At 44.0% G+C, this 27,603-nt stretch overlaps 1 protein-coding gene across 2 annotated transcripts in view; it reads left to right on the top strand.

Moving 5' to 3' along the window:
* The window catches only part of MID2 (midline 2), a 140,054-nt gene that overhangs the window by 100,341 nt on the left and 12,110 nt on the right, over window positions 1–27,603 (top strand). For both annotated transcript variants that reach the window (XM_088151561.1, XM_007422648.3), the window contains exons 4-8: window positions 3,155–3,262; window positions 12,136–12,284; window positions 13,955–14,082; window positions 18,317–18,460; window positions 23,984–24,145. In XM_088151561.1, the coding sequence (XP_088007687.1) occupies window positions 3,155–3,262; window positions 12,136–12,284; window positions 13,955–14,082; window positions 18,317–18,460; window positions 23,984–24,145 (691 nt within the window). The remainder of the gene's footprint in view (window positions 1–3,154; window positions 3,263–12,135; window positions 12,285–13,954; window positions 14,083–18,316; window positions 18,461–23,983; window positions 24,146–27,603) is intronic.

The following is a 27,603-nucleotide window of genomic DNA, read 5'->3' as shown; positions in this document are numbered from 1 at the left end:
TCAAAGCAGGCATTTCTTCATTTCTTAGGCTCCTTGCAATTTATTTTTTCAGTGTAGGGCAAGATAGATTGACTCCTTTGCATGCTCATTAGCTTACACAAATGTACACAGACACAGACACACACATATGGACCTACCCTACTCAAGCTTGAGCAACATTGCCGTGCCCTTTGCTTTGATCTGTTGGGATCAGCTCTTGGACCATGATCTGTTCAGCAGAAGCTGATCTAGGTAGATTAAAACTGAACTCTATACAAGACCGTAGCAACTTCACTTGTTTGTGAAGATGAGGTATTTAATTGGAGCTGCTAGATCAAGGATCCCCAAACTCTTCAGCTCATCAACCCCTTCATGAAGCTTCAGATTGGTCATCAACCCCCAAACATTTATTATATGAAAATAATTTAATAAATGCTACTTTAACTAATAGTACTATGAATAATAATAGATAATAATGACATAAAAATAGGTAATATTTGAAATATGAAAAATATAAGATTTAACATACTTTTTTTGCTGAAACTGTTGATATCATTAATGGGAAGGATGCATTTGATGAGCATCAACAAGGGCACTGATATTTGGTTGGAGATCGGTGAGTTTTAGTTGTAAGTCACCATGCTCTTCCAGGTTCAGTCTGCTCTTATTGACTCCCAGACATCTACTGACCTCCTTTTGACCCCCAGACATTTATTGACCCCTTGGATAGTCCCATCGACCTTTGGAGGTCAATATTGCCACTTGGGGGAACTCTGTATAGATCAGATCTAAGGTTCTGCAAGCAGTTCTGAATTGTCGTCATGAATCGGACTGAATCAGCTACTCAGCTCAATACCCACCACTAGGTAGCATTTCAATTCTTGCTTTGCTATTCATCTTTAAAATAATGGAAGCAAAGGGTTGGAGGACAGGGCATATCACAGAACGCTTGTTCTACCGCAGGGGTGATGTAACCTCCATCGGTGCCTGAGCGTTGCTTGTGAACCTCCCTGTAATGCAAATGAAATAATAATTTGAAAAATCCCAAATCTCACAATGCCAAAAAGTGAATGAGAGCTCTCACAAGATTTTGACTTTCTTGCATGGGATCTTTGGGTGAGATTACTGAAATTTAGGAATGCTGAAAGATTTGGGGCAGTTTGGAGTGGAGAGTTTGCCCTCCTCTGCTCTCTGTGGTTAGCCTAAGACATTTGGGGGTTTGAGACAAGGACATAACCCCAATCCCATTTGCTGTACGGATCTCAACAGACAGCCTGCTAAATATCCAGCAGGGCTGTTCTTTCATTCTAATATGCTCAGCAATTCGTGTGCTTCAGCTTTTTCATTATATGTGCATGCATTCATAGACACCCTTGCCTTCTCCTTCTCCCCACCAATCTCTTACTTTCCCCTTTTCCCCTCCCACACCAGATGCCTCTGGATAGACCCAGAACCCATAATGGGCACGTCAAATGGGACTTGCAATTTTCTTTTCAATTGGGAAGCTTCAGAATTCTCCCTACAGGGTTGCAGTTTTCCACTTCATTTACAAGTTTTAAGCCCTGTCAATTGCCCCTTCTAGCACAGCGGAAGAAAATGCATTTTTTTTTTCTTCCTCATTTTAGTGAGCTTCCGTCTAACCAGTCTTCAAAGGAAAAGAGTAAATGATGCAGCAGGGAAGGGTTTTCATATTAAGGGGATACCCCACTCTCTTCTTCTCTGTCCCCCTCCCTTGGACAGGTGACTCCCTCTTAGCAAACCTAGCATTTTTGAAACTCCAAATGGCCTTTGGAGAAAAGGTGTCAGCAATGGCAGAGTTGAAGAGTTAATATGCAATTTGTCCCTCCCCTATTTGCATTTTTTTCCTTGCCTGAGCAATTAATTGAGCACCATATAAGAGGATTTCCTTCTAATGCAAAATGTTAGCATCTGCTAAGGGATGCTAACATTTTGTCAGAACTGCAGTGAAAAGAGATATAACTGCCCTCTTTTTGTCTCCTTTGATGTTCATGATTATTTTTCTTCCTCCCCAGAGGCTGGCCTTTGCATTGGGGGGGAAATGAATGGATTAATGGTGCCCATTTTTAATGACATGGAATGTGATGCCAATGACTCATGGAGGAAAACGTCTCCTGTTTTAAACATCCTTCACTCTGTTGGCTTCAAATGGCTTGCAGGGGCCAGGGAGACTAGCATGGTTGAAATAGGGAGCTCTTCCATTCTGTGTGTATCCTGATGTTTGAATGGGGAGCAGGGGTGAAAGTGTTCAGCCATGAAGCTCATGGAATGACTTCAATCCAGACGCTGTTTTTTGGCTTTGCATTCTGTTGGAAGATGGAAGCCAAATCAGTTACTCTTGTAAAACTGTTAAGAATGAATGAGCTTGCTCTTAGTATGTTTCAATAATCTGCAGATCTGAAGACAGGCACTGATGCATATCTGGATATATCTGAAGAATTCACCCTGATGCAGACTGAAATCACAACCATACATAGGCACACGCCACCCCAAAGCCCTCTTCTCAAATTTTACAGAAAAGACAAACCTTTTTGTCTAACTCTTGTGTTCTCTTTTCCACCCAGCAAATCCTTGGGTTTTAATGAGTAGACCAGTGAGAAATGGGTCCTGTGGGGAAATTAAATATGATGCAGGAGTGTGTGTGTGTGTGTGTGTGTGTGTGTGTGTGTTGCTAATAGAACACCATTTTTCAAAATGAAAAGTAGTCCCAGGAGGCAGTGGTGAGAGCAGGTAAGCAACAGGAGAGGAGGTAATGCTTGTTCCTTTTCCCAAGGGCTATTTTAACCCTCAACATCTGTCCCGTTCCCCCAGCAGACACATCTGGAGCCTCGCTTGGATAGGAATCAGCAGTGATATAATTTTGTTTGGGAAAACACATGGCAGATGAAAACATGACATCTCTCCTCTGCTCAAGATTGCAGGTGTCTATTCTAGAGGTGGCTGGATCTGTGGCTCACCAGATGTGGCTCAGCTTCATCTCTTATCCTCCAGTGGTGTGGGACGATGAGAGATGTAATCCCACAATATTGGAAAGGCCAGCTGTTTCCAACCCAACCACTCGAAGCTCCTCCGCCATGCAGCGTATGCTATAAACAGAGAAGAATCCTCACCCTGCTCCATTCTTATGAGTTTCTCCTCTCCCCCCCCTCCTGTTTAGGTAAACACAGCCATGCATGAGGCCAAACTGATGGAAGAGTGCGACGAGTTAATGGAAATCATCCGTCAGCGCAAGCAAGTGATTGCTGTCAAGATCAAGGAGACGAAGGTAGGATAGTGATGCTGGCAGGAGGTGGGTGGGTTGGGGTTGTTAAGAGAAGCTGCTGATTGAGTGGGAAGCCCAATTCACTGCTTTTGGGAGGGGGGCTCCCTCCTGTGCAGCTGCCCCCTTGATGGGGTAGAGCCTCAATGCCCTCTGTAGATGGCAAGCCAGCTCCCTTTACGAGTTGATGGGCTATTTTCTTTCTTTCTTTTTTTTAATCAGTGGTATTAAAAGGTTTAAAAAGAAAATAAAAGCTAGCAAAAATGAATGTAAAGTAAGGAAAAAGAAGAAAGGAGAAGAAAGAGAAAGAAAGACAAAAGTGTAAGAAGAACAGATAAAAAGAAATAGAAAGAAACTTCTAATTTCCTTTGCAGCAAATACAAGTATGATTACAAAATTATCTCTTACTCTATGGCAGTGTTTCTCAGCCTTGGCAACTTGAAGACGTGTGGACTTCAACTCCCAGAATTCCCCAGCCAGCTATGCTGGCTGGGGAATTCTGGGAGTTGAAGTCCACAGTTCTTCAAGTTGCCAAGGTTGAGAAACACTGTTCTATGGTTATAAAAAGAAAAGTTCTCTTTTTCTGTTACCTGGTTATAAAAAGAAAAGTTCTCTTTTTCTGTTATCTAGTTTTTTTTCTAATCACCAAACCCACAAATCATAAGTTCATTTTTTTCTATTTCATGCAAAAAGTCTCTAAGGGGAATTTGTAGGCTCTTTTCCAGAAGATCAACTCTTCCATTGCCCAACTTTTCGGTTTCCACTTCAAAATGCAGCATAGCAATAATAACAAGAACTATTATTGTTATGGCCAGGTTCCCCAAACCAGCAACCACAGAAATATATTCACAAAACAAGAAGTATGCCATTATGAACTTAATATTCATGAACAGTGCTTGTGAACTTAGCTGTTAGAGAAAGGTTAGCAGCTCCTTTAATGGCCACTTCAAGGAGGCCTGACAATAAATTCACAGCATACCAAGACCATCAGTTTTCGAATGAAACAAGACGTTATGTGGGTATTGCAAATGTCTCTGCCTGGTGAACCAGTTAAATGCGGCCAAGTGACTGTTACTTCTGGATGGGCTGCAGTAAGGACTGATCCTTGCCCTGCTTCGACTCAGGAGTTTTAAGGATGTGCTTGAAATTAGAATTATCCAATGAAATCTCAGAAGCTAGAGGACCAGCAGAAGAACCACCCCAGTGGTCCTGGCCAGAATGCACGGTTCTCCGATCACCTGCATGACTGACAAAGCTAAAATGAGTTATACGAAAGCCCCCTCTCCAAAACTAAACAAGGAAAAGACAGCTTAGTGATTATGATTGCAGAATTAGTTTTTTCCCCATTTGTGGAGACCACTTTTAGCAAGGGGTTTTGTGCATTCTAATGTCAAAGCTGTGGATTTCTGCAAATGCCTGGGCAGTGTTTGTGCCCTCTTAGACTTGGCATCAAGGGGTGGAACAGGAGGGAAACTTGACAGCTGGGGGCTACACGGGGGTTGTGTCTTGGCTCTGGTTTCAATGGCAATGTGGACCTTTGGATTGAGATGTCAAATACTTGGGTTTTTGAAATCTGATGTTTCTCCAGAAAGGATAAGGCAAGACTCTTCATTGATGACTTCCTCCTTGCAGGATTTTACCAATGCAGCATTTTTTTTAGGTGGGGAGGGTGGATTAGAATCTGCCTGACATCTTACCATTCTCCTCTCACCATGCATTTGTAGCTTCCTCTCTTTGGACCCTCCCTTCCCCCTTTCTGTCTCCTGATCATCTTCTTGATGAGTTTGGGCATAAATGAACCATCCATCAACCCATTAAATCTCAGCAGGAGAGTCATTTCCTTGTGCAAACAGCTGTTTGAAGCCTGGTTTGCCTGCTGTTTGCTGGAATGAGCACCTTTCTCTTGCATGGCATTGCCTGTGACATTTCCCAGTAATGAAGAAAGAAGGTGAGCAGAGAAAGATTGGCAGGAGCGGAGCCACCAGCGGATTTTGGCAGGGTGGAGGAAAGGAGGCTGCTAATTGCTCTGCACAGCTGCCTTGTAGTCACTTTCCTGCTGAGGAAACCCAGAAGATATCAAAGAGAAGCTCACTTCTTAGGAGAGCAAAGCCTAAGATGTGCAGGAAGAGTCAAACAACCAAGCTCAGAGAACCCCAAGACTCCAAAGAGTCAATTTCCCCAAGAATACACGTGTCATTCTTGGACCAGGTTGGACTGCTTGTCCATGAATTCCAGGGGACTCCAAACTTCTTGGTCTGGGGGCACATTTGACATTTTAAAATGTCTCTCTCAAAATGGCGGCATGGGAAGATTGCTCATTCACAAGACGGCAATCCCGGTGATGCTGAAAGTTGCCGGCCAGAAATGGTCGACGCTTCAGCGATTCGAGTCCAGCCTTCGTGTTAAACAGAGTGAGCTCCTGTTTCCTCCCCAGTTCCTGTCAACCCAACAGTTCGAAAACTTACATGAGTAGATAAATGGGGACTCTCACTCCGGTGGGAGGAAAAATGCTGGCGGCGCCTTGCAAAAAAGGAGTTGGGAGCAGTTGCCGGTAAGCGCAAAAAACCACGTGCGCCCAAAAAGGGCGCGAAGCAACGGAGACCCCGCTTCCTGCGCTCGCCAGCTGGGCTCTGCCCTAGGAAGGAGGCTCTGGCAAACCACTTCCGAAAAACAGTTGCCTTGAAAACTGCAAGGACTCGTCCAAGCAGTCACTGCAGGGTCGGCAATGACTGAGCGTAGACCAAAAAAAAAAAAAAAAAATTGATGAAAATTCTTCCTAGTCTCTCCTGGCCACCAGAATGCTCTGTATTATCCCTGCCTACTTTTGTTGGTTTTTCTGGACACATTTTTAAACAAGGGCGTGTAGATAGCCACAATTTTTACTTTCTAAAAATGCATCTAGAGCTTACTCAAGACCCAGAAGCATTCTTGCAAATAAAGGTGATGCTAGAAGCTGGTATTGTGGGTCAGTCTCACTTTGCAACAGGCAACCTTCAGATTTAAAATGAAAACCTTTTTAAAATGCTAAATGCCAATGGAGCAGGGCTATGGTGAGTGCTGAAGGAGCATCCATGGGCCCCATCATTGGGGTCCAGGTTTCTCTTAACTCACAATAGTTCTCTAGACCTGTTCAATCGCTTCCTTTCTGACCCCTCGTTTTGGCAGCGAAGAGGTCATGGATTGAACCAGAAACCTTCAGAAGCCCTCAAAGCAAACATTTTCCCTCTCTGCTGGTTAGAAATCCTCCACCATCTTCGCTAATTCTCTGCTGGAATGTGTCTTTGCTGTCTGCCTAGGCAGTAGCAGACGGGCCTCTGGGGAAGCTGTCAATCTGCTCCCTGTTCTTTTGATTGTCACTCTGGAACTCCCAACACCGAGGACGCTCTCTCCGTCTTTTCAGCCTGTGTAAAGACTTTTACTGTTTTTTACCGCTTTTTTCATTTGCAAGCCGCCTAGAGTCGCTTATACAGTGAGATGGGCGGCGTATAAATTGGATTAATAAATACATTTGATTAATAAAAACACTGGGCCGTTTGAAATTCACGTTGTTCTTGAAACCAAACTTGGTTCTACCACCTTGTTGGAATAAACAGCGGGATGGTGCTGGCCCTGGCCAGGACCTTTTTTTGGTAATTATATTTGGTAAACCGTGACAAGAGAGCAGGACTAGCCTAGTCTGGAGAAAAACATCTGAGACCAGTCCAGTTGTCAGTGGCTGTAAATCTACAATTCCATTGCAGAACGTGTCTGGCCCAAGATTTCTCACCTGCCTCCATCAGTCTGAAAGAGAAATGTTCAGACAGGGTATTGGAGGAGGAGGATGTTTGCTTGTTCATCAGAGCTTGGAACTGGCCCGTTTCTCTAGGGCAGCTCAGGAACTCCAGTTAGATCAGTGCAAGAAAATTAAAGGGGTTACCCCATTCTTGGTGAGAGTATGTTTAAAGCTACTTGGCTTATAAGATGACTAGAGTCTGATTGTTCCCATCAGATGACAATGTTTTTATTTTTTGAAAACCCAAATAGTAATTTAGATCTCTTTCTTTCCAGCTTGAAGCTGAAACCGGACTATTTAAGACACGCTTGCAATCACATTCAGTTCTGCTTTCTTTGACTGGTTGTGATTTCGCTGTTTTATCTTTGATAGCATTCCCTGCATTTTATTTCCCCTCTCATTAATGGTATTGTGACAATATAGCGTGACGGCTTTTTAAAAATTTATTTCGGTTGCTAGTTGCCAGGCATAATATTTTTCTGGGGGTGTTTTTTTTTTCATACGTCAGCTCTGATTTTCTTGGTGACAGTTCCCCGTGTGTAAGCAAGAAACCTTTATGCTGGAGAGAGTTTTAAGGTAGGATAAAGTTGGAGCGTTGCGAAGAAGGAAAAGCTACTGGAGCTGCAGCAAGAGAAGAAGAGTTACGGCTGTCACTCAGTTCAGTTAGAAATTAGTATGGCCATGGGAGGACTGGGGTGGAAGATGGCTACTAGCTGCACGATGCAGCAGCTTGAGAAGCTCAGCTTCTATTTTAAAGCAGTGTTTCTAGTCCTTGTGGTTGGAAGATTTGTGTGCAGGGTTTATCAGAATGGTCTACACCAGTGTTTCTCAACCTTGGCAACTTGAAGGTGTGTGGACTTCAACTCCCAGAATTCCCCAGCTGGGGAATTCTGGGAGTTGAAGTCCACACACCTTCAAGTTGCCAAGGTTGAGAAACACTGGTCTATGCAGTCCACCTTCCCTTAAGGCCTCAGAGTAGAAAGATAATATGAATGTTATATTATGTCATGTTCTACCCACCCCCTTGGAAGGAAGGGAAATTCTCCAGGACAATCTGTCCTCATCCTGGTCCTTCAGCTCTTCCAACGGTGCACCCATCACCACTGTAACTGAGTCCATCCCCCTTGCTGGTGGTCATCCTCTTCTTCCCTTTCCTTTCACATTTCCCAGCGTTAGAGCCTTTTTCAGAGAGCTGGGTCTTCGCAAAATGTGTCCAAAATAGGATAATTTGTGCCTCAAGCGAGAACTCTGGGTTGATTTGTTTGATGACCCATTAGCAAGTGGGCAATTACAGGGAAGCAGGTTTTGTCTAACTGCTAGGAAGAAATGCACAGATGGTTAAGAACTACTTAGCAGTAGAAGAAACTTTCCTTGGATATTGGCCAACTCGAGATGGACCTCTTCATGGATGATATAGTTGTAACATTCTATGTTACTCAGGTTAAATTAGCTGATCTTCAAGCTACTTGCCATCTTTGTTTCTGTTCCTAATTTTGCCCATGGCCAGAAGAATCGACCATCACTATCTCTGGATCCATAAAAATGAAATTAACAGATTTCAGAGATTATGTGGGTCACAACATTCTGCTTTTCCAAGTGCAGAAACTGGGTGATCTGAGCATCAAGACTGGGTTTAAAGGATCACTGACCTATCTTTAGCATGGGGGGGTTGGTTTTTTAATTTATTTTAAGCAGTTTATATTGCCGCCTAAATTGCAAATTGTGACAGTGGGTGGCTAATGTAGAATTACCACCAAGAACAAAATATAACCAGCAAAAATCAAATCGGCAATGAAAGATAGAACCCAAATGAGGCCAAACCACAATCATATTCACATTCTGGCTATTTCAGACATGTTCATTCAATGCCATGGCCCAATAAGTGGAGGAAGGGCCAGGTTTTCAAGGCCAGGAGGGTTGGGGCCAGCTGAACCTCAGAGGATTTGCTGTTCCAAAGGACAGGTACTGCAACAGAGAAGGCATATCTCATGAGTCCCACCATAGAAGGGTCCATGTCAGATCTTGTGGGACTCAGAAAGAATTGGAGATTGGTGGTCCCACAAGTAACCCAACCTTGGGCTGCAAAGAGTTCTGTAGGAGGTAAGCAGGATCTTGAATTGTACCCAAAGGCCTAGTGGAAGCTAGTGCAACTTGCAAAACTTGTACATTGGATCCAGTGATAGTGTCCTGAGAACAAGGTGTTCCACTGCGTACCTATCTTAAGGATTCATTCATCCCTCCTGGATCCAACCACGTCTTCACTCCAGAGGCCTTCATTAGGCAGAATGGACATAGGTCTAATACACAGATGGCTACACTTACAGCCCCAAGGACCCAAGAGTTAGCTTGCTTGTTTCTTTGAATTTCAAAATAAATCTTCAAACCACTCAAGCAAGCTTTTTGCATTTAGCAGCTCTCTTTGACTTTCCCTCTCTGTCCATTGGGGACAATAGAGGTGGAGGGATTGGAAAGTATTTTGAGCATCTGGGAGAACTCTGATTGGTTCAGCCCAAGATACAGAAGCCACAGGTGCTTTATGTAAAGGAACTACAAACCCAAGAGTTTACTTTGAAATATTCCATTTCTTTTCTGTTGTGGTTGGTGGGTGGGAAGAACAGAAAAAATTTATGGTGGATGGGTTCACACCACACTCTTCTCCTTCAATTCAGGTTAACAAAATACCATGCTTGTGTGTACAGAACATGCAATACCCAAGCAAATCAACCACATTGTTTCTTAATGTGATGGCTGGTTCACACTATGCTGAGATAGTGGCTGGGTTTGCCCCATACACTGAACCCATTATTCAACCTCATTCTAGTCTGCTGTAGTGTGGGAATCTAACCCCTATCTCTGAGATTTGGGGGAGTGGAATTGTTAGCCATGCATTCTTGCTTTTGTAAGCGGACATTTGCCTGAATGTAGATTTCTGAATGCAGGAGTGCAAAGAAAAATCCATAAAGCTTTGAGCAGAGCAAAGGTAAAGCTTCCAGGGAAAGTAGGAGATGGTGGAGCTGAGGCTGGCATTAGGATAAGGGTTAACTGTGCCTTCTTTGATCGAAGGGACAGGCGCTCAGAGAGATGCTGTCACATTTCAACCATCTCGGGCATGGGTCTCTTCTACTTTCCCATCACTTGTCAGAGAGGGGCTCAGACTGACAGCCTGCTCCTGGCAGCTACTTCAGCTCTGATTTAGTAGCTGACAAGCGTTCGGAGAGTCACTGTCATGTTGGCCTGTTCCCTGCAAAGCATAGAAATAATCCAGTAATCCTAGGAAAGGAATTGGGTTGAGGTATCTGTGCAGGCTGTATCTCTCTGGGAGGCCCAGCTGTGAGAAAAAGCAACCTCCCCAGACCCAAATCTTTCTATTCATGTTGCGCAAGAGATGGGATAATAGAATGTTGTTATACGGTATCTGCATAAGGATGGCAAAGTCATGCAGAATGTTTATATGCTGTTCCTTTGGGCTCCAGTGATAGTTGTAAAGCAAATCACTGCAGTGTTAAAGTGAATCACATGGTGGTTAAGTGAATTCCGGCAAAAAAGTCCATTGGGGAAGCCGGATTCGCTTAATGACCATGTGATTCGCTTTATGACCATCGTAAAAATTGTCATAAAATTGGGTGCAGGGAGCCTAAAAAGGGCGGTTAGTGGTTGGCATGTGTCTCCATGTCTGCATCTTTTTTGCAAGCCTGCCTTAACTGCTAAACCCCACTGGCTTCCCAGAAGAATGTTTTCCCAGAAGAATAGAAACTCGGAGACATGAGGTGAACTCTAGTCATTTGTTTCCAAGAATTGCATTTCTGGCTCTTGAAGCTCCAACAAAGAGGTCTATCCAACTCTTGAGGTTCCAACAAAGAGTCTCTTGAAACCTCAGTAGCCAATGTTTGGGAGGAGGGAGAGGATGTGTGGTTTTTTTCCAGCGCTTAAAGATACATTTCCTAGTGTTGCCTTAGCTTCGTCCAGAACTGGTTATACAAAATGTGTCCAATTTTGGCCTTTCTATAGAGAGTAAGGAAGATTATCTTGATGGGGTTATACAGCAGCTGTTGTCTAGGCAAAAGGGTCTGAAACATGTTTTAAGTCCAGGACATCCAGGTAACATTCAGTGCCTCAGACAGACACCTCCCTAATTCACCAAATCCATCAAGGAGGAGTTTGGACCAGCACATTTCAGCCAAACACTAAGTAGAATAAAACTGGAAGAATTAAGAGATATCCAGTCTCAGTGACCTTGACCACCAGGAGGCACCAAGTCTCAATCACCAGACTCAATGAGTGACCATTTTATATTTTCACTTATATTTAGAAAGAACTTCATCAGAAATGATGAAGAGGGATGTAAATAGAAACAAGCTAAACGTATAGCTGGCCACAAGTGACTGATGTTCTCCACTAGATTTGCAGCAGAGAGATTGGGTGGGCAGCTTCCTCAGTTTCCTCCAAGAGAAGGAGAAATTCTCCAATTTTTCAGTGATGGGACCCTTCCCCCTTTGGGATCAAAAGGAAGCACGAGAAGTTAAAGAAGTGTAGCAATTTTCAGAGTATTCAGTAAAAGTTAGGATATTCACCCGTACTCCTTAGTTGCCTTACCATCAAATTAGAGCAAGAAAACCATATGCCATCCATGCGTATTTCTTTAAAATTCTCTTTATCCCTCTGAAGCAAAATTTGCAACTGAGAGAACTGTAGGAGTTTAAAAAAACAGGAGAATTTCTGTCTCTGGGGCTAGCTAAGCCTGACAGAGGGATGGACAGAGAGTGAAACTGTTTCCATACATTCATTACTGAAGCATTATGGAACCTGCTAATGATTCTGTGAGCTGCTAATTATCCTGCAGTCTGAGAGTCTGATCCCCATTGAGAAGGTCCCTGCCTGTAGTTGCTACAACCCTTCCTTTCCAAGCATCAAGTTGGCAGCGAGAACTCCCTGCGGGATGTGACTCCTCATCAGCTTTCTTTCATGTACTTGCTTCACTCCCCAATCCCTTAATTTTAAAGAGATGCCTTAGAAGTGCTCGCTGACACCTTGCTGTTTCCTCCAAATGTGGTGCATGCTAATGAGATTTTGGTTGTTGCCGTAGCATCCTCTATTTTTCTTCTCCAAGGTGATGAAGCTGAGGAAGCTGGCCCAGCAGGTAGCCAACTGCCGACAGTGCCTGGAGCGGTCGACGGTCCTCATCAACCAAGCTGAGCATATCCTGAAAGAGAGCGACCACGCACGGTTCCTGCAAACAGCAAAGAATGTGGCGGAAAGGTAGCACTCCAAAGATAATGGGTGGGTGGGTCAGGTGTGGTTTTGCTAGGAGTTCAGAGTGGCCCCCCAGCTGCTGTCCTTCCCAACGACTGCCCCCACTTAACGACCAATTTTCCAGTCCCTATTGTGGGCGTTAAGCGAGGACTACCTGTAAAGTACTCATCTAGAAGTGTCCTTTTCTGGTAAAGAATTTATTTGATCCATCCCAAATTCTTTGGAGTAGTATCCATCTTCAGTGATGGCTTCCGAAGACTATGGTTCTGATATGTGTTTACACCTTCCAACAAGGCTTGACCAAGGTTTGGTCAGTTCTGTCTTGCCATTTTTCTCACACTTCCTGGTAGTTTTTCACCGTATCTCATCCAGTTCACAAGGAACTGTCATTTGAGGAACTTTGACTTGTGTCTTCTTTGAAGTTAATGCGGTGTGGCTTATGGGTTTTAGTGGCCTGGCCTGGCTGCTGTTCTGCTGGCATATATGGAGTGAGTAAAATAGAAAAAGAGCTCAGTTCTGGCCTTGAAGGGCAGCTGTGCTGTCACGAGGCCTGCGGAGCTGACCTGGCTGCTAGCCAGGGCTGATGTGGTGAGATTTTGAGACAGAGTCTCCTTGGCCAGCTTTGTATATGGCTGTTGGGGACTAGAGCCTTGGGGGGACACCCACTTCCTCAGTTGCTGGGGGACATGCGGCTGGTCTAACCTAAAAACTGGAGAGAGAGAGAAGAAGAGGAGAGAAAAGATCTGTGCGTGGAGTGAATGGAGGGTCTGGAGAGGAAAGTTGGAGAGAGAAGTTAAGCGTGCAGAGCAGTTGTTGGTTTCTGGTCGGGAAGGGAGAAGAAGGGTCCAGGGGTGGCTTCCCTGGCAGAAGAGAAGTGTAGACCCAGAGGGACAAGAACTCACTCAAGGCCCAAGAACGGAAAGGAGAGACCTGGCTGGCAGCCATACCAGGCCACTAAACCCATATGCCACACACCTCCCACGTGTTGCACAGTCTGAAATCTTCCTGAACAAAACTTTTTCCCCTTTGGACTTGCTTTGAGTGGATCTCACTCCATCTTTCAAGCATGTCCATTCTCAAAACAACACAGATAAAGCTACACGTAGTCACTACGCAATGGCATTATATAAAGATCAGCACTATAGGCCAGTGACAATATACTGGCATTTATAGACTGATACATAATTTAGTAATGAACATGGTTGTATGTGGTTAACGTATTCCAACCCTCCTTTCAGGCAAGTCACTCTTGCTGAGATGAATGATCTGTCTTTGCTGATTAGTTATATTGTCTGTTTTGATGTTTTTAAAACTTCTATTTCTGCTGTGTATTTCTTGGAGCCATTTTGGAGCAGAGTGGCATAGAAATGCCAGTAATAAGTAAATAATGAATGTATGAGTGAAATAATAAGTCAGGAACTGGATTAGGTGGGCCAGAATGCCCTCATCCAGCTTCCAGTCGTTTGTCCTGCCTAGACCACAGAGGTCTTGCTTTCCAAATCCATGGATGTCTCTCCACCGTCCTCGCCCTGCCGGTCTCCCCCCGCCCCACCGCCCCGTCCCCTTTGCTACAAGAGTTGACAACATTGCAAGGCTGTTCCCAGCTCTTTCATCAAAAATCAAAGCGCTGACAAGCCCCACCTAATGGATAGCGATGCTCTTTTTCTGTCTTTCAGGGTTGCCATGGCAACTGCATCCTCTCAAGTTTTGATACCTGATATCAATTTTAACGATGCCTTTGAAAACTTTGCTTTAGATTTTTCCAGAGAGAAAAAATTGCTGGAGGGGCTGGATTATCTAACAGGTTTGTGCCGATTCTGCAATCTTATGCTTCCTTTCCCTACCTTGTTCTGCTTTTGCTTTTGCTTTTTCTCTCAGTGTTGTGGACTTTTGTGGATGGGTAGAGGGGATGCAATTTACTTCTTTCCAGTTGTGTCTCGTAACATCAGGAGTACAGCCCACTTGATATTTCAAGGGGGATTTATTTCTATCAATCAGCCCAGGACAACAGCAAACAAGGACTGCCACATAGAATAGCAGATAGTGGTGCCCTGTTGCAAAGTTCACATCAGCACGGTGTAAAGGTACAGGTAATCCTCACTTAATGACGGAAATTGGGACCAGAATTTCCATTGCTAAATGACGTGGTCATAAAGCACAATGTCACGTGACTATGGCAGAAATTCTGGCACTTCCAGTTGCTGTCATTAAGCGAATCACCATGGGTCATTAAGCGAGGATGTCACATGGTCGCCATTCGTGACCTCCTGCCAACTTCCCCATTGACTTTGCTTATAGGAAGCCAGCAAAGAAGGTCACAAATGGCGATTGTGTGGTCACATAATGGGACACTGTGACATCATAATTGCAAGCCAGGTGCTGAGTGCCTGGATCATGATCACGTGATCACAGGGACACTGTGACCAATATAAGTATGAGGACCGGTCATAAGTCCCCCTCGTTCAGCGCCATTGTAAGTTCGAACAGTTGCTGAACGAGTGGTTGTTAAGCGAGGACCACCTGTATTGTGCAAATGTGAACTCACACAAATTCATCAGGGCTTGGGAGCCAGCATCTAGGTATATGGAATAGGGAAGGAATGTGTTTGATTCACTTTTTGAATCAAATTTTGAACAGAATTTGCTCTCCTTGAGCCAGAATGCAATTGTATGCCAAGTTTAGTACCTTTCTGAATGTTGTGCCACAATTTACAACTCAAAAAAAGCTTATTAATCTGCATATTAAGAGAAAGCGCATTTTGAAATAAAGCATATTAAGTGAAATTCACGTGCAAGAGAACCTGGTTTAGGAAATGCACACAAAAATGTCAATATATCAAGAATGTGTAATACATATGCATATGTCTGTGGAGGAATGTTTATGAAAATGTGCACAAATTTTCAGGAAGGGTTTTAAAAGCATCATCTTCGTCCAGGATAGATGACTGTTGGGCCTCTGCTTTAAAACATTAAATGCATGGGAGTTCATGACCATTTCTTGCCATTTAAATGCTGTTGTGGAAATCTGTGTTATTGTAGTTTTCTTCCATTGGTTCTGATCCTGGCCATTCGAGCAAAAGTGTTCTTCCTGGTTCTCAGAAGCTATGGTTTACAACTTCTGCAAGAGTTTATGATCTGCTTTGCAAGTGCAAATGTTCACTGTGGGTTGGCTCTGCAAGATCCTTATGGCTTCTGAAGCATTGCTTCCTACCTCAACAAAAATGGCAGCATCAGCTTGGCCTTTAGAGAAAGTACCACCATCTGAAGACAGAGGACAGCTCTGGATGTGCGTTGAGCCCCAAACTAAAAAGCATGTGTTCTTGAGAAGAAACTTAGAAGAAGACCATTGTTCTTTCAATCTAATCCTCAGAGTAGGACAATTTTAAAAAATGACACTGTGCAAGGAAGTTGATTTGTTTCCTTGATTTCAGCTGCAAATATAATTTCAAAGTATAGGCTTGTTTAATGAAAACAAAAGGAGAGGAAAAGGAGCACGTTTTGATGGGTCAGCTTAGTTATAGTTAGTTTGTTAACTTGATTGTGACCAAAGTGGGCATCAGATTTCATTGTTATAATGTAATATTAAATCTTTGTTTTCTCTGGATGGGTGGCTGACCCCACCATCTATCACTTTGTGCATGGGTCCACAGAGGTGCTCCAGCAAAAATCTCCTGATTGACATTAGCTGCAGAAAGAGAGAATTAGCTTTGTGTTACTATCTGGAGTAATGAAGAGTGGCAGATAGATCTATGATGTAGGGGTTCGGTAATGAGCAAAATAGCTAAGTGTCATTGTGTTGTGCTGGGAAAGGCACAAAAGATGTCAGTAGATGGCCATAAAACCATTTGTTCTGCAGGAGATGAAGGCTGGAAAGCCAATAGCAGAACATCTCTTGTTATCATCTATGCTTTGGTACAGCGGTGGACAATCTGGTCTTTGAACTTGCACACCTACCTTTCTCTCTCTCTTTTTGGCAACTTCCAGATCTGCTTCCAGCCACAATTACTGAAAATCGGTGGTACAGTTTCTGCCACATTGAAGGTGGAAACAATCAACAAGTGTAAGCTGTTAACACTGACCATGATGTAGGGATCTTGGTTAAACAAAGAAAATCTCAAATCCAGAGGAAAAAATGTACATTGAATCCTACCCATGGTTTCTCCCATTTTGCGTCTTCACTCAACTCCACCCAACCCCCAGACTATTAAAAGGTGGCCTTCCAACCCCTGAAGGTTGCCTTTCTCTTCTTTACTGCCAGAGATGTTACTGTCTTTCGCTGGGTAATATCATCTCTGTCCTTGCTAAAGGAGAGCCCTTAATTCAGTAACTGCATGTAATATTGTGTGCACAAAACCTTAGTTTTAATCCGTAACATTTCTAGTTAAAAGATTTAGTGCAGCAAGGGTCAAGAAGTAACTTTGTTCCTGAGACCCTGAATAATTACAAAGCTGGATAGATCTCTGCTTATACTCACAAAAGAACGCCCCCCCCCCATTTTGAGCAGAAATGATGGTGAATGGAAGAGGAAACCCTGTGCATCAAACTTTGACCTTGTCTAAGAACCAGGTACCAAGTTGTAGCATCCAGGAATGTAATGTTCAGGTTTAGATGAACCAGTGACATGATTGTGGCCAGTTTTTTATGTATACAGTGGTACCTCGGGTTATGAACTTAATTCATTCCGTGACTCTGGTCGCATCCCGAATTGGTCGCAACCCAAAGGAAATTTCCCCATAAGATTCAATGTAATTACCGTTAATCCGTTCTGGCGTGGAGGACAGGGAGGCGGCTATTGCTTGGAGGGAGAGTCCCCCTCCCTATGACCACGTGTCAGGGGCAGAAAATGGCCGTGGACCACGTGTCGGGTGGAAAATGGCCACGGACCACGTGTCAGGGGTGGAAAATGGCCGCGGACCACGTGTCGGGCGGAAAATGGCCGCGGATCCGGGTCGTAACCTGAGGTGGAGTTCGCAAACTGAGTTAAATTTTTGTGGCCGGAACTGGTCGTAACCCAAAAAGTTCATTAGCAGAGGCGTTCGTAACCTGAGGTACCACTGTACTTTGTTGTATGCCACCCAGACCCTTCCAAATGAGGCAGGTTATAAGTATCATAAAATAAACAATAACAATAAATAATTATATTTTGAAGGCCATCCAGATGGATGGATGGATGGATGGATGGATGGATGGATGGATGGATGGATGGAGAGATAGATGTGCTGCATATTTTCCTCTCAACCTTTACCAAGAGATTTGACAGCATTTTGTAAAACCTGTTTATCCAGAGATGGACATAAAAATTAGGTGTGGACTAGGAGAAGTCATGCTTCATTCAAGCCACTTGGATATTCTTAAAAACCTCAATGGCAGTTTGACCCAATGAACATTGGACAATGAACACTGATTAGCTCTTCTGCCTTACCTTTTCTCCACATAGTTGACTTGGGCTTGTACCTTATATTTTTTCTACAGTGCTCTATGGGTGCGTTTAATTAAGTGATCAACACTTCATTTAATATCTTTGAAGGAAATAAATACTTTGAAAGAGCTTCAGGATTTGGAAGTATAGGGTAACACTGCAGGTTCCTAGCCCTTGGTGGTGCAGATGCCAGCAAATCAGTGCTAGGCTGCAGGTTCTAGCCAATTTGCAGATCTTTGAGGTTGGCATGGTCAGGAAACAGGAGTTGCTAGGAGTCTTGGAATGTACTTTAATGCGGTTAGGGTATTGTAACGGAACCTTGAAAGCCTGCTGCAGCCCCTGTCTACTTTAACCGACGCCTAACACAATCAAGGCAGAGTTGTTCTGAATTTCTTTCTCATGCCCTGCACTTTCCCAAGACTCAAATATCTTTTCTGTAATGGCTCAGCATTGTCCTCCCCCTTCTCTGAATCATGCACATTTTTTGTCACAACTAGGTTGTAAATTGCAGCTAATCCATGCAGTATAGAACAAAGATACATACAGTCTGCTTTTCCTGAATGCTTTATCATGAAGAGGGCATGATGCTGCTAACATCTTGTCTGCTATTGCTTTTACAGCACCCAACCCACCCTCTGTCCGTGAAGAACTTTGCACTGCCTCCCATGACACCATCACTGTCCACTGGATCTCAGATGATGAGTTCAGCGTCAGCTCGTATGAGCTCCAGTATACCATCTTCACCGGCCAGGCCAACTTCATCAGTAAGTCGCTGTGGGCTAGCCTGTTTCTTCAGCTTCTGTTGGTACCATTGTTGAGGTAGGCTGCTACTCAACCATGCCCACTGCAGTGTAGTTTGCTTGAGCTGTAGCTAGCTTGAATGAATCCTTCTGAGACATGGCTTGCAACCTCAGATTCACCTTCTCCATCTTCTGACCAAACAGGTTGGAGAGAAAGGAATTGGTGTGGGCCCAAACGTTGGCTTACCTGAAGGAAGGATTACCAGGGAAAAAAGTGTCCCATCTCTCATGTATGTACTTCAAGTCCACTAAGATACTTGGACCTCACTGGAAACTGCTGGATGGGGAAAGTGTATATTTGTGTTGTGGGATGGGGGATTTTTCCATAAGGAGGACAAGAATCCTGTTCTGTGCTCCATTGGGCAGATATGGAAGCAATGCTGCACCATTTCTGGGAGAAGCACATTACAATTTTTGATGAGATGTGCTTAGAATCTCTACCTGCCTGCTTCTTTCCAGCTCTGAAGTTGGTTGAGAATCCCCCAAGCTTCCCATCAGCTCCTAAAAAAGGATTTAGATGGTGGGTGATGGAGGCATCTCTTAACTATTTTACCCATTCCTTGCCCAGCTTGGAGATGCAGAACTCTGGAGCCTTGCTGGGCTTCAGAGCTACCCAAACTCCAAGCTAGACAAGATAGGTAGCTCTACTAGTCCATCTCATCAGAAATTAATTAGCTGTTGAGTGATCTGTGGGATGTAGAGCAGGGATCGATCAAGGATCTTTCCCTTCACGGTTGTCCAGCAAGAATTATCCTTCCTGCATTGTGGGGAAACTTGATCTTCTCTAACTCTTTCCCAGGCACTGTATAACTAATCTCTCCATCCAGTTTTCCCTCATAAGCCACTGAACATTTTCAAGGCTCTTGGGAGACAATTTGTGGATGCTTTTCTAAGAGACTTATGGGATTATTGTCCTACATAACTACTTTGACTTTAAAAAAATCTTATGACTTACTATCAACTGTATGAGGTGTAGGAGCAAATTTGGCTTGCTGGACAATAGGTGCAGAGTTGAACCAGGATTAGGGTTGCCCTGTGGCTACTGTATATGCTTCAAATAGATTGCTACACTGAACCCTATACAGCCTATAGCTCAATTCATTCCTAGAGACTATGCCCATTCTATCCCACCCCGTTGACCTCTGGACTCAGCCTGAACTCTCAGGGTGACCCTTAGCAACATTGGAGATAGTGCAATAGAATCACGGCACAGGGAAAAGGAGGAGTCAGTGGCAAGCATTTTAACTCAATAGTGTGGGAACAACCTTCTGAGTGGCTTCCTGGTTTCTGGTTGCTCTAATAGCTCACCTGGAAGACAACTCATCAGAAAGGTAATAGAGTTAAGCTGCAGGTTGTGCAGCTACTGCTTAACTCGGTGTGATAGCAAGAGGGAACAGAAGCTAGCTTCCTAAGACAGTTGTTTGTAAGTAATGAGGTGTGGCTGCGAAGCCTCAGCTTCCAACTCCATCATTCTACATCTCTTATCCTCTCCTTGCATCAGCTTTAAATCCTTCTTACTCCAGCAACAAAAGCCTCCATGATTTCATTTGCTGGCTAAAAGCCGACTCAGATAATCAGAGAAGGAGCACGGTGTAATTTGTTTGTGTCACTTTGGAATGCAATGTAGAGTCCTATTAGAACTCCTATGATGGCTTCCCCACCCTGTTTGTGGAAAGCAAGGTTGGGAAAGCCTTCTAGCTTTGCCCTTATGCACCAGCTTTCCTTTGTGATTTAGCATAAAGAAAAATTCAGGTCACCTCCTTTTACTGTATTCTGAAATGGCACTTCCTTGAGAAATCTCAACCATTCAATAGGCACTGCGTTTAACCTGTTATTGGCAGATAGAACTATTCTGGCTAGGCATAACCCACTGAAGTTAAGGGAAAGGGGAGAACATGTAATTCATGAGCTCAGTGCAAGGAGGAAGGGCCACAACCTCTCACTTTATGGCCTTGGGGCACAACCTGTGATGTTATACTGGGATAGGCCCTCTCCGCCAGAACTGGAGTTCCTGGATATGTGGATGCTAGATGGCAATAGTTAACGCAACAGGAGGGAAAGATTATTACATTCATGGGGAATAATCAAGCTCACTATATGGAATTCAGTTGAGATTGGAATTAAAGTTGGGTTTTGCCTGACCCTACTTGCTTTTCCAAGTTGGGTCCCCAACATGTCAATCAAAAGCTTAAGTGGCCCCTTGGCCTATGAGTTTGCCTGCCCCTAATCTGTGGCCATGGATCAGTCTTCCCCAGTTGTTGGCCTTGTGGATTAGGAACTGTAAAGGTTGGAGACCCAACAGTTCTGGAAAGGCAAAGGTGCATGAGAGTCAAGCTGAGAGCCCACAGCCTCCAGGGCAAAGATGATGGTGACATGAATGATCAACAATCACTCCATTTCAAGGTCATGAAGCTTAAAGTCTGTTGACATATAGCAGGAGGAAGAAGCAATAGCTTTGAACTTCTCTGGGGCATAAGAAGGATTTTGCATCTTTACTTTGACAGAAGGCAGTCAACTGTTATGTAAGCTTCATCCTAGCAAGCAGCGAAACTTCTTATATAGCAGTGCTGGGCTGGGTCTCTGAGATGCTTAAGCCAAGTTCAAGGCTAGCAGCTGGATTGCTCCATACTGGGAATTTCTGCCACAGTTTTGCCTGGGAACCTGATAGAGCATAGCTCTATCATAGCTGGAGCTTGTGGCTATCTTCTCTATTCTGTGCTCCTTCTTGGTCTTCTGTTCTTTCCACCCAGGAGTGGAACAATCATATTCCATCTTCTCTGCCAGCCTCAGCAGAATCTAAGCTGTGCCAGTGCAAAGCTTGGAAGAAGCAGCCAGAAAGTGGCTGTGTCTCCAGGCAGACAGCAGGAAGATACAAGAGAAGGGAGGGATGGAAAGAGAAAACAAGCTTCTGAGGTTTTTGTGGAACTCCTTTGCTTTTTGAAGGATGTCCGGTGCAACTGAATTGTAGTGGGTGCTCCAGCAGATCCTCCCAGGCAACAAAGTCAACTCTCTTGTGGCACCAGCTGTTCAAAAAGATGCTGCAGCAGATAGCCCCTGTAGCCTCTTTTTGCCATGCCCTGCATTGCACACACAGATGTAAACATCTGGTGCTGCCCTGTGAGCTAATAATTGAAGAGGGATTGATCGACCTCTTCTCTTGCTGCCCCCCCCCAGTCATATTATTAAAAGACCTCTAGGTAATTCTTTCAGGAACTGCCTGTCTTGTCTAATCATGCCACTCCTTTCAAACCTTCATTTGGCAAAGGGAGGGGGGATTCAAAGAAAACCAGGGGCTCCAGATGAAACATAGCTACCCTTAATATTCTGTGCTTTCTGAGAGCAAAAAAATGAACAGCTCATCATTCCCCATCCAGATCTTTGCTTCTTATATTTGGTGGGCAGGGGAAGAACAGGGGGCATATTGAGTGGTGTCAGTTCCAGAGCTGCTTTGTCTGTTGAACAAGCTGCCTTGGGGATTATCTTCCACCTTGGGGACCAGGGACTGAACTTCAAGTCCAACCTTCACCGAGAAGAGAAACTCCTTGGGACAGTTCTTGTTTGTACACTTGGAAGTTAGTCCAGTTATGTTTCTTGGGATTTATTCCCTGATAAGCTTGCACAGAGTGTAGCATTTTTTAAACATCAAAAATGGTTCTCCATATGAAAAGCCTTCTGGATAAAATTCAAATGTCCATCCAGTCCAAATTCATGTTTTGATCCAAGGTCTGGACTAAAGGTTGTGGATCGGACGGAGTGTCAGCAGTGCAGATAGCCCTGTGTAGAGGAGACTCAAGGCCTGATTGGTATAAAGTTGCATGTTATCTCCATTTGGGTAAAGTTGTATATTGTGAAAGAACAAGAGAAAGGAGAATTATGGATTTGGAGATGCTAAGAGTGCCATGTATTGCAAGAAGAATCAGGTCCTCAGTCCTGGGCCAACAAAAGACTAGCTGCTCCCTTAAGGCAATGATCAGCACGCAGAAACTCACATACCCTGGATTTGTCATGCAAGCAGATGATAGTCTAGGAAAAAATGACTCTGCTTGGCAAGGTTTAGAGAAGGAGAAGAAAACAGATAAGACTGATGGACAAGAACAAGAAGATTGCTGAGGTGTCATTGGAACAGCTACAGAGATAGTTCAGGAAGGCAAATATTCATGCATTCACTAGGGTCATCCTGATTCAGGGGCACCTGCACACACCACACACACAGGCATGCCATAATTTGGGAATTGCCAGTTCAAACATCTCCTCTTCCTGTATATGCAGTGTTGATGTCATCGTTTGTCACTCCAGAAGACCACATTCCCTAAACTGTTTACTCTTTGGGATTACAGGGTGAAGGAAGTAGGTGTAAAAGTGGGCCTTGGAAGAGATGTTATCTCCTGTTTCTAGTACTAAAGCTATCCAGTGAACAGGGCTTGTAAAGTAAGCTACTTCCTGCACTCAGTTTGCCCATCTAATCTTGTTAGAGGCTTTATCATCTCTCTGTTGATTTCTGGCCTTAGACAGGAGAGGTGTGACATTTTTTCGGGCCCAAGGGCAGCTCACGGCCTCAGAGTGTCTTGCTGGGAATTACACTCTAAATGTTGTAGGGAAAGCCAGAGCACATTTTAAAAAGAAATGTTTCTGTTCTGTTCTGTTCTTTTCTGTTCCCTTTGGTTTAATTTGCATAATACTATAATTGTATGTGACAAATGGGATTATTCTCCTATGATATTTTTCATGATTTTCTCCTGGGGTCACCTTAACCATGAACTCCCCCCCCAAAAAAACTTTTGGAGGTCCAGAGAGCTTGGGGTGAGAAGATACATATGGCCCTGAGATCTCAGGCTGCTGCAGATGTTTCATTTGCAAAGAATTGCCATTTGGGATCAAACTAAAGGTTCACCTAAGCCATACATATCCAGCAGTTGCTTCTGAGACATGCTTGAGCAAACCACCCCCTCTATTTTTCCCCCAGAGTTCTTCTCCTGCACACTTTCCCTCTAGGTAAAAGTTACGACAACAGGGTTGGGTCTTCCAACTACAATGTTCCTAGAAGAGTTCTCTTGGCAGGCTACATTTGCCTTCATGAGCTTAGATTTCTCTGCAAAATCGATTCGATGGGCTTCAATCATTTCTTTTCACTCCTGCTTCCTTTCTACCCATACACTCTCCAAACTGCCTGGTGAGAGATTAAGGGAACTGAAAAGATGTGTTGCCCTCCTTCTGGATCCTTGGCTGTTTCTGTGGCCTTTAATGATTGACATACCTTCTCTCTGGATTCCAGAGAGCTGTAGAAGTGGCTTGGTGTAGCCATGGTTCCAGATAAGCCCAATGAAGGCTGAATGCTTCAAAGGAGTAGTTGCTGAGATGAAGAAGAGGAAGGGGCCCTTCTGTACCCTGAAAGGCAACTGCCTTTCCCTTTTGGCACAAACTGGAAGCTGTTTTCACCTGGCCACACTTTTTTTTTAGGATTCTTGTGCTGTGCTCCTTTTTTTCCAGGCCTCTACAATTCTATGGACAGCTGGATGATTGTCCCCAACATCAAGCAGAACCATTATACTGTGCACGGGTTGCAGAGTGGCACGCGATACATCTTCCTCGTCAAGGCAATCAATCAGGCTGGCAGCCGGAATAGTGAACCTGCACGACTCAAGACTAACAGTAAGTATTTCCATGGCTGGGATTTTCTTCCTGATCCAAAGCCAGGAGGGGAAAGTATGACTGGGATGGCGAACCAAACCCATGGGGTGTGGAAGCAGAACAGAGAAATCTCCTGGTGATGTGTTGCTGCCTTCTAGAAGAATGTCTTGCAGATCCTACAAAGGGGGGTGGATCCTAGTTGTTCAGATCCTGGAATGGCATTAAGTGGAGAATGCTAGACTGTTTACGAGTGTACAAACACTGGCTGGGTTTGCACACCATATTCCACTAAACTAAAATGGAGTAAAGGACTTTGTAGTTCAGTGTGTTGTAGGAAACCTAGCCATCCCCTTAGGTTGTGCAAAGTGGGTCATCGTGTTAAGCCATGAAACAGTGTCAGTGTTTAGGCACTGCATGTTATAGGAACGTAATCATCGTGTTTTGTTAACCTGGGTTTAGAGTTCAATGTGTTGTGTGAACACAGCTGCTTACTCTATTTCAACCACATCAGACCCTCCTGATGGCAGGTTGCTGTCTAGCTTTATATTCTGGCAGGGGGGAAAGGGACAACAAAGATAAAACCCAGAACATCTGTATCAACTGCTGAAACTGATTGAAAGACTGTGCAAAAAGTTATTGGGGAGGGCCATTTAGGGGCCATCATTTCCAAAAGAAAGCAACATCCTTAGTGATGTCTGTTTGAGATTTGTATTCCAGTTTGAATGACAGTGAAAGCAGTGCTGTTTTTTAGAAGGTTTGGCTAACTTTTCAATGAACAGAGCAGATCACGTTTTCAGAACTGGTTGGAGAAAAGCTTTAGGGCAGACTTTTCCATCTTGAATCTCAAGATATGGACTACAATTCCCATCACTGCTGGCCATTGGGCCAGACTGGCTCAGGATTATGATAACATTTTCTGAGGAACCTCAAGCTGAAGGAGGTTACATCAGAGGGTATTAAAAAAGTCTTACCTTCAATCCTACCATAACACAGGGAAATTTATTGAATAAATATTTGCCACTCCCTTACCACAGTAGCACTTACTACTACATCATTCAGGAAGTCCATCCAAAGAGGTTTTGGTGAGAGGAGAGGAGGGCTAGAAACCTTTCTTCGGTGAACATCTCAAAGTTAACAAATCTTAGGGGTCCACTGGATTTGAATACTTGCATGAGATGAAAGAGAGAGGCCAGATGTATGGGAGGAATGGAGTCGGAGGAAGAAGGAGGAAATTGTATCCAAAAACCTATATCGCAAACCCATTTTAGGGGATATTTAGACCCAACTTCAGTTGGCCTGTAGAAAGTGAGTTTTTATGGATTCCAGGATCCTTCCCACTTTGATATTTCAATCTTGCCTATCTTCAGTATTTGACTAGGTGTTTAAAATGATTTATTGCCTCCACTGCTCCCTTCACTCCCTGGAAAGCAGAGTGTATGCGAAAATAAAAACCAAATCAAATCTTGCCTATGAGTTGAGGAGAACAGCTCGGCTTTGATGAAAATCTCCTCTTTTGGCTTGCTTGTTTGTTTGTTATGAAAATGCACCACTCACAGATTTGCGTGGGTTTCAAAAAGGGATGAATTGCTGGCTTGATGGATAAGCTGAGCCCTGACAAAAACCTCTCCTTTGGAGGGGTGTTGACTTGTGTCAATAAATTGCTAGCAAGAAAGGGTTATAGGGGAAAAAAGGGTCTGAGTTGAACTGCCTTGTCTGTCATGCAGTTGAGTGACTAGGGGGTGGGCACTGCAGAGAAACTCCATTTGTTAAATTAACCAAACACCCAGTTGAAGATTCTTGACCTGTTAGCTACGTTTGTCAAAGAAAGAGCATACACTGGGAAATTGGGGGGCTTCTGGTTGTATCGCCAATTTGTAATAAGAGTCTGTTAACCAAAGTAGACTTCGCCATCTTTCTTTCCTTGAGTTGGATAGGTCGCTTGTGTTTTTAAACCACTTGCATCTTCCAGCATGGAATGAGCAATGCAAGGGGAGTTTCCACTCACAATCTGTGGTGCTGTGTTGTATTCCAGCTTTAGAACTAAGGTTCCCCAGAGGGTTCTTTGAGAGATACCCAGAAAAGAAGGCCTAAAATCCCAGATTCCATGATCCTTTCTCTTGGACCAAGCTTCTAGAACAGAAAGATGGGATGGCTTCTCCAGCAAGGCACATTTTAGAACTGGGGATTGTCAGCAAGGCACACGCATGTTACCTTCCTAAACTACATCCACAGGATTTTTTTTTTTTTATGCATGATATTTTTGAATTCTCATATGAGATCTCCTTGGAAATTAAGTCCTAGGAGAAGTAATTGAGGGAACGGGGAATGTTTGGTCTTGAGAAAGGAAGGTGGAAGATGGGATATGGTAGCACGTGAAAGGAAGTCAGCTTGGTCCAAAATGTGTTCTGTATCCTCTCAGAGTATAGGACAAAGAATAGAGCCTTAAATGACGGGAAGAGGTCTCTGCAATGTCAGGGACCAGTTACCCAGAGCAGTGGTTGGGGTCTCCTTCTCTGAACATGTTCAGGTAGGAGCTGGACAGATACTTGTGATGAGTGGTTTAATTTGGACTCCCGCCCTAAAGCACAAGTCTCAGTGGCTACTTCCAACTCTGATTCTTGGAAATCGCATGAGATTTGGGACATGAGATTGCCAGAATCTTGCAATATTTCACCCATTTATATTTAGGCATCAGCACAGTTGAGCAATATTCTCATCTATTTGCAAAACGTAGGTTCTCCTGCGCTCCAGGCAGCTCATAACCACACTTAGAAAATCCAGACTGTTATAAAAAGCAGTTAAAGGAAGGGAGGATAAATAAACATGCAGGAGTTCGCTTGCCCAAAAGCTACTCCAGTGTAGATAGTCTGACTGCCTTCTTGAACGCCAACAAAGATGTGCTGTGACAGACTTCAGCTGAGCTCTGCTTCTGCTGGGGAATAACAATTGATTGGTTATGTCATTCCTCCCCCTTCCCAGCACACATGTTCCTGTCAAATACTGTTCAGAATTTTCCTAATGCTGGTTGAGGCCAAGTCCATAACTCTGCAGAGCTGGAGGGTGAGCTTGGCTCTCTGCAGGTTCAGCCAGGTTCATCGTCAATTGCAGGGTAACCAGAATTGTTTTTCAGGAACTCCCAGCTGCAGCCACAGATTCCCAAAACCAACGTCAGTGGGCACCCGCTCCTTGGAGTGGCTCTGTTGTTTTTACATACAGGCAGTCCTCACTTAACGATGGCTTACTTAATGACAGTGTGAAGTTACGAGTGCCTCGGAAAAAGTGCTTTATGACCCGCACTCACACTTACGACCATCGCAAATGATTGCACCCCCCCGCATGATCACGTGTTCATGATTTGCAGGCTTTTTTATGATGGTCATAAAGCAAATCACCGGGGTGTTAAGCAAATCATGTGGTCATTAAGTGAATTCTGGCAAAAGACATTCATTGGAGAAGCTGGATTTGCTTAATGACCATGT

This window comes from Python bivittatus, unplaced genomic scaffold (genome assembly GCF_059951505.1).
Source record: "Python bivittatus isolate LINGU-HERP-01145 unplaced genomic scaffold, Pbiv_v1 ctg000670_np1212, whole genome shotgun sequence".
Classification (NCBI taxonomy): domain Eukaryota; kingdom Metazoa; phylum Chordata; class Lepidosauria; order Squamata; family Pythonidae; genus Python; species Python bivittatus.
The sequence above is the reverse complement of the archived record's forward strand: the minus strand, read 5'-3'. Positions and strand labels throughout refer to the sequence as shown.